The following is a 7,779-nucleotide window of genomic DNA, read 5'->3' as shown; positions in this document are numbered from 1 at the left end:
TTATATTTTACTCTTTTTTCTTTTTTCAACGTGTAGAGCAGGAGAAAGCACTGAAGACAAAAAGGGGTGATGTTAACTAGGCCCTAGGAGGTGCTGGTTTGTTACGGCAGCAGTATTCTGTGCAGCACTGCTTGAGATGCCGTTCGCCAGAGCCAGCACCCAAGAGAGGACAGTACAGTTGTCTTACGACCCGAGCTACGCAGCACTGAAGGGGCCTCCGATCCACACGCAGATCCTGCCTGTGGAAGGGTCACCCTGGTTGTGGTCATTTGAGCTGTTACGGGGTTTTCTTGCAAGAAAACAAGTCTGTCATCATTGCTGCTGCCAAGCAGCAAGGATGTGCACAGGCGAACTTCTCGCTGCGCTTTCAGCTAAAGGCAGGGACACACCAGCAGCACAGCGTCCAGCTGGAGTGGGAGCTGCCTGCGGGCTGCTCTGTTACGGTGACCCGGCCAGGTCTACCCTGCAGCGAGTGCAGCACAACACAGGGACAGCACAGCACAGGCCCTTGATGTGTAACGCTCTTATGGTCTGGATGATTACAGGGAACTATTAGAAACATTGTGCAGATCAAAAGTGCTACAGGAACCACTAAGTTCGCAAGTTTTATTGCCCTCCCTTACAAGCATTATTCAGGCTTATTATAACAACCATGCGGTCAGGCCACTGCTCATTCCTTAAGTCTGGAACTGCTCTTCAGTTATTCCCCAATCTGTAAGCCTCGCTACACGTTTTTCTTGTATTTCCTCTCCCTACCCAAGCTTAACTGGAGCCATTCCTAACAGGGGGAAGAGGGCAGTAAGATCCAAGTATTGGTTACCTCTGACTTACACGAGAGGAGACCTAGATAATTAAAAGTTTGTTGTCAAATGAATTTGATGATCATCAAATACTATGCTTACACGTTCCCTGAGTGAGAGGAGCTGAGCTACATGGTCAGATCTAGTTCGGTTTACTCAAGCCTCTGGCCTCAATCCACATGCTCACAAGGTGAGGTTGGACAGAAGCTCCGGAGGAGGTCGCCTAGTCCACCCCCCCAGCCCTACTGCGTTGGATTCAGGTTGAGCTCCTGCCCTCTGGTGTAGGAGAGCAGCTTTTGCAGAGGCAGTTTGTCCTGTGACCACCTAACAATGCAGGGCGTCTTTCTCCGGAGGAGGTGGAGGTATCGATTGCCTGAGACGCTGTACAGCCTACACGAACCACTGGCTGGTTCAACACAGCCACCCTTATGCCCTTAGAGGGGGCACACAAGGTGCATTCACACATGCATGTTTATGTCTTTGGAGATGTAAAAATATTTCCAAGCAGATGTTAAGAATTTACTCTGGATGGCTTTATTAAATCTCTATTTTTTTGTAAACCTACACAGCTCATGACCAACATTTTGAGGTACTTGTTTTGGTCCTGTGTTTAGTTCAACATTTCTACCTTCTTAGGTCTTTCCCGTTAAGCAATTCCCATTCCCAGTCACAGGCTTGTTTGCTCTTATGACCCTTTTTATGAACTGTTAAGGCCATTCTTTCCTGTCTACAGCAGAGAGGTTCCAATTAAACTTCAGAGGAATGATCAACTTCTAAAATAGCCTTTTGAATCTCCTACATTATATACGATCTCATTCCTTGGGAATTTTTGGTTTACATTTCCTATGGCTGTGGAACCTGGAGAAAGCATGTCCATGAATTGTTCATTGAGAACTCTTTTTTAGAGCTTGTTAATTTAGAATCCAGTCAGAGATATTAATAGCATATCCTCCAGTGTCACGTTAAAATTAATCTGTCTTCCCGATGCTTTCATTCATGCTGCCTCATTTATCTCTGCCTGACGATTCTTTGTTGACGAACCGAAAGGCATCTTGTGGCAGCACCAAAGGTGCCACCTGCCAGCTCATCTCAGCACCTCTGTAGTTGGGGATGGAGTCTAACCGTTAACTGGTGCTCGCTCTTCGGCATGAAAACCTGAGTATTTGTCCTCACCCTCATTTTCCCATAGCCACTCTCTGCTCCGTGGCACTGCTTTACCATCATGTCACGCAAACTGCGCTGGGAGCACTGCTGGGTTTGCAGAGAATCTTACAACCCAAACGAAGAACTCCATAGATCAGGACGGCCTATTTTCCCCTTCGGGGCAGCAAGCCAACCTGCGCCGTAACGCCCCCGCGTAAGAGCGCTTCACCCGTGTCGAAAGGCAAAACCAGCCACGCACCGACACCAGGCAGGGCCATACCAGCACGGGATGTCCTGTGCCTCAACAGCAAGAGCCACCACCCGGGCACACGCCGAACGCTTTCACCAGCACCCAGCGAGCGGCGAGAAGGCCGTGACCTCCAACTTCTCCCACGAGATCCCTGAGAGAGCGCAGACTGACCACAGCACCCCAGGGAGGGAGACTGACCGGCACGCTCAGCACCCGCAGCACGTCAGTACGGTTCGGCAGCTCTGACTCTCCTTGCACGAACCAGGAAGCTCGGCATTTTAGGTCGACCTCAACGTGCGTTTTCCACATGAAGAAAAAACTCTAGAAGTCGCTTTAATATAAAATGTTTTTATTGGTTTTTGAAAACATTTAAAAAACAATTTTTGAGCACTTTCAATAAAAAAAATAACTGAAATGCTACTGCAATATTCAACTACTGTAGTTTCAGCAGTACAACAGACAACAAAACACCAGGGAAGAGGGGAGAAAAACTTGATTTCCTGCACTAAATGAAAACGTGGAACAGGGGTTTTTCTTTCCTTATGGTGCAGTAAATAAAGCACAGTATAGTACAAGACTATTATATGAACCTCAGATGCACTGCACAGAAACGCTTTCCTTCAGTTCAGTTCAGAAGTCAGTGCTTATTGCAATTATTTGCAAATTATTTACTTCATGAATTCTTATCATGATAAAATGATGCGAAAAATGTTTTTCAACACCAGAACAATAAAAAATAATCCAAGAAAAGAACATATTCAACAATAACTAAGCTGAATTAGTCAACATAAAAAAGTAAGTAACTTGTGAATAACTATGCTCACCTGGTTAACACTGAACCAGTTTCAATACAGCAAAAGAATAAAAAAAATAGAAGTGGTTACAGGAATATATCTAGTACTGTACAAGATTAAGTCATTAACACTCATGCACGTTTTGTGATCATGTATTAACATGGTGAAGCAAACTAAACTTAATTTTTCCTGCTGTAATATTCTCATGTAAGAGAATAAGAAATAGAAATATCTCATTGAGATCAATGCACATTGCTACATAAGACAATTTCACCTGTCACTTTTAATGACATTTTGCCTTTTAATAATGAAACACATTAAAAAGGGGTTTTTTTGTTTCACTTTTTTTTTTTTTTTTTTAAATCTGTGGGCCGTATTTGTTGCATTTATCCTAAGGAATGTGCCTGCCACAGGTTCAACAGAATTTTAGTGCAATATATGAACCCAGTAAGTTTGCTGGACTAACCAACCAAATTTAAAGTGTTTGCTGCAATACTGTACACAGGGTACAAATTCACTAGTTTGTATACTTTAGCAAAAACTGCTATCAAAATAATTTATTTCTCACCTTAGTAGGAAGCCAATAATGTAAACAAGGGGTCAGAACTGTCTCAAATTCTTAGTTTTGGAGTATCTGACGCAGACAGGCTTCCGTTTGTTAGAATCACAGAATTCTCCTTTGGGTATTGCATACTTTGGTGTGCAGTAGTGCTCCGTCTCAATGCAGCGTAAAGAACTAACTAGCACTAAGTACAGGGACCTAACATTATTAGTTATAACACCAACACACAAACACCTCCAAAATAACACATACCAACGTACAAAGCTGTGCCTGTGCCTTGGATTTTACTTGAAACAACCCTTACCGAATTTAGCACTTCTGAAGTGAAACATTTGCTTTAAATCCACTGATTATAGAGTATTTCCACTAATTAAGTCACGTTCGGCCCAATGTAATGCTTGTATTTAAAAAGAATTTTAAAAACCTTTGGTGATGGCTGCATAATTTAGAACGCATCAGCTTTAAAATCTACTCTTGCTCTTCTGAGAAGTATTCTTAAAAAAAACTAGTGGAGTTAGGCAAAAACTTTGTTTTCCCCAAGCCCACGTCAGTCTTGGCGTTAGCGAGCTGGAGGCGAGGCCAGCACATCACAGGAACGCGCGGGCCGCTGCAGCACGCGTGCGGCGTCTCCCCGCAGCGCTCTCGTGGGAAGGCAGGTTTCACCTAGTCACAGGGGTGCTGGCCCTTCACACAGGCTCGGGAAAACGAGAGAAGAGGCGCCGTGTGTCTCTCGGACCCAGTGAAGTCAGCAAGGTAAGAGGATGTTGGGCACATCCCTGGCAAAAGGCCACGGGCAGGTAAAGAACTCAAGCCCTGCCTTCAGCAACTCCAGCCTACAAGGAAAGTGGTTCCAGCCTTCCAGAGAGACGCCCGGCAGGACAAGCAGGCAGCTACCAGGCAGTTCTTAGCCTCCTTCCCGTCTCCTTAACAAACCCTACAAGGGTCACTTGGTCTTCAGCAACGCAAACCGCACCATCGCACTCCCACGTGCCTCGAGGAGGGATCTGAACTCTCCAGGTTTGTTCCTGACGAAGCGGCAAAACTTGGGGAGCAAGCACAGTGAAATCAGGCCCCCGTAAGGTGCTACAGCTTGGCACAATTGTTTGTCCCTGCAGAAGAGGCCACAGACTGGTGATCAGCTGGGGCAAGAGCAAGAGACACCGAGGAACACCAGCACCCCAAGTGCCAATGCAGCAGCACAAGTTGAATCAGCACCGCCAAAAAACCTGACCAGTACTGGGATCTCAAAAAACTGAAGAAGCAGAAGACCACTAAGCTCCTCAAAAAAGCACTAATCACCTGAAAAATCTGAGCATCTTCCCCTTACGTAGGTCGAGGGGAGACTTACTGTGCCTCTCCTTTCATAAATCCACGACTGCTCACTCAAAGAAGCAATGCAGGCACGGAGAGTGTGTTCTGCTCTGTGTCCTGTTCCGTACGCATCGGCTGCCGGCAGCGACAATCGCTACGAAGCTGAAGGGGTGCCACTGTCGCATCCTCAGCGTGCCCCTCCTGTGTAAAAGCTTGCCTCTGCGCGTCCTCCCCCCTAGCACCAGCACCACGGCCGGTGAAGCACCTCTCTCTCTGCACCATTACGGAGATTGATGCCCTGCTGATGAACCAAAAGGCCCTTTCCTGTTCAAGTCAACTAGTGAGGCAGAAGTCTACATCTCATTTTCCAGAGGGGCAGCTAAGGACTTCTACCAAAAAAGCAAAAAAAAAAAGAGACTCACCAGTTCTGTCAAATCACTCATGAAAATGGAATTCGGGCTTCTAAACCAGGAAGTACTTTTAAAAGAAGCTTTACCGAAAGCAAGATCACGTCTTACCGCGTATCTGTAAAGTGCCTGGCAGCATTATGGCTCTATGTGAAATATTTTCAGATCAACCACATCTTCTAACATTTTAATCACCTTTTGTTTGAGAGAAAGAGCGAGCAAGAAGGACAGAAAGGCTCTCCTCACTGAAATGCAGAGAAAACAACGCCTTCCCACACCCTCCACCAGGTTAGGAAAGAGCAAATTTAAAAAATGAATCCTTAAAAATAGTACTTTAATGAGCCCCGGCAGCTCTTTTATTTAAAAAAAATGCCACGTTCCTTCTCTAGCGCTAATAAATAATGGAACAGCACCTACCAGGTTAAAATAGGGTGCTAGGCCTAGATTAAACTTCAGTGCTCAACACCTATTCGCAGGAATTTTATCTAATATAAGCACGCTGAAGTGAGAACTAAAATATCAAGTACGTCATGAATATTAATGGCTAAAGTAACTACATAGATTTATTTCTCTTAAATAAAATATTTAGTGCATCTTTCTTGTTCCTTGATCACTCCTGTTAGTTCTTCCTGACCCTGCGTGTTGCTGGAGATGTCAACGGCACCGGTGCTCCCGCAATTTCCCACGGTGCACCACCGAGCAGTGAAGACAGCTACGCCGTGAGCAGGCACCTGCACGTCTCCGACCCATGCCCCAGCACCCACCTATCTGCAGGCATCCTGCGTGACAGCGGTCAGTAAGGATCACCTACGAAGAAGTCGCAAGCAGCGAGAAGCACAGAAAGCCTACCCATGAGCTCGACCTAACCCCCACCCCAAAGCCCCACCGTAGCTGTCACTGATGGCGGGCCATTAACCACTCCTTCATCTGCTACATAAGAAATGCTGAATGGGAAACACTGCGAAATTCAGATTTTAACACTGGCTCTTTGAGAGGCCATCACCGCCGGAGATCTGTTTCAAATTTGTACGACTGCCTTCTCCCTGCTGAAGAACGAGCAAAGGGTGCAGCAAACTGGTTATAAAATGCCGCAATACATAGCAAGTGTTTCTGCTGCGGGAGGCACTTCCATTAAGACAAATACAATACGTCTGTCTTGCAGATAGTGTGCTACATACATACGATAAAACAAGATTAACCCAGCATTTCAACAGCAGGATGATCCTTACTCTCCATCCACTCAAAACCCGATGTACTCATGGAGTTAATGGACTCGTTGCAGATCTGTTGAAACAAGGGGTCGTTTTTCAGTTCCTCCAGTGTAGCATCATCGTCTTGTCCCTGCTGACGACCTGGATCAAACAGTAGATTTGTGTCTAAAGTGTTCAGATCGTTAATGCTGCCTGAGAGCTCGGAAGACAACCTGATGTCGCTGGAAAAGACAGATGCATCGTTACTCAGGTCTGATGCCACCTGATTCACCAGCTGCTGGTTTGTTGGCAGACTGTCCTCCCCTAAAAGGTCTTTTACAGTGCTGCTAAAATCTAATTGCTGCTCTCCGATGTCTGATTGTGCTTGGTTATCTCCAGAAGAAAAACTGATCTGATCGGTGCTGCTGTTTTTCGTGAGGTAATTTGGTGTTTGGAATTCATAAACTGAAGTGCTGGAATTGATCATATTTTGTGGGTTGGCACTAGGAAAGGCGGCAGACGTCTCCAAAATCTGAGTGAGATTCATCCTGGCGGTGTAATTTGCAGGCATGTTGTTCACTCCCAAACCTCTCACCGCATCATCGCTATCAGAATCAAGTTTGTTTAACAACACATTGGTGATTTTTTTAGTGTTTGTTTGTTTCTGAAGAGATGGGAAGGCCGTCTGCATCATCACAGTCAACGGGACCGACTGGCTTCTTTGCGCTATGTTGTTGGCACTGGTGTCTGCGTGGATGTTGGCAAACACATTGTGAACCTCGGGAGCCACTGGACTTCCAAAAGGTGTCAGGTTCGAGCGCGGGATATTCGAAACAGGGTAAACAGTGCTTCCGCTGAGATTACGCTGGCGGTGGACAGCGGGGCTCACGCTCCGGCACCTCAGACTGTTGTTGAGAGAGGAACCAGTTCCTTTGTTGTCCAGAGGAGCAGGCACAGCAAAGCCCTCTTGCTTGGTGGTGCTACTGACAGGGGCGGCCTGGTGCTGCACGGGCGAAACCGGAGTCACGCGGCCGAAGTGAGTATCGTGGTGGCGCGGCTGAGACTGGTACGACTGGCACGACTGGCCAGGAACGGCGAAAGCGTGCGGCTTCCTGAAGCGGTCTTCCACCAGCTCCTGGTAGCTCGTAAGGATGCCGTGGCTTGCAACTGCTGAATTTGTGTAGCCGTTATTCATCCACTCGAGCTTGGTTTTGTCGGGATGGGTAGCCATGGGCCGCTGCATTGGCTTCACGGGGCTACTGGATATAATGCTGGCGTCGTGGTAAGCCATACTGGAGCTGATGGGAGTAAACGCAAATGGG

At 46.6% G+C, this 7,779-nt stretch overlaps 1 protein-coding gene across 1 annotated transcript; it reads right to left on the bottom strand.

The window, feature by feature from the left end:
- Positions 1 to 6,358: 6,358 nt before the first annotated feature.
- On the bottom strand, positions 6,359 to 7,773 carry LOC104508202 (DNA-binding protein RFX7-like). Its single transcript, XM_010149746.1, has one exon. The coding sequence runs from the start codon at positions 7,746 to 7,748 to the stop codon at positions 6,462 to 6,464; it is 1,287 nt and encodes a 428-aa protein (XP_010148048.1). The 5' UTR covers positions 7,749 to 7,773; the 3' UTR covers positions 6,359 to 6,461.
- Positions 7,774 to 7,779: the final 6 nt, after the last annotated feature.

This window comes from Eurypyga helias, unplaced genomic scaffold, assembly GCF_000690775.1.
Source record: "Eurypyga helias isolate BGI_N326 unplaced genomic scaffold, ASM69077v1 scaffold30530, whole genome shotgun sequence".
NCBI lineage: Eukaryota > Metazoa > Chordata > Aves > Eurypygiformes > Eurypygidae > Eurypyga > Eurypyga helias.
This window is presented reverse-complemented; position numbering and strand designations above follow the sequence as displayed.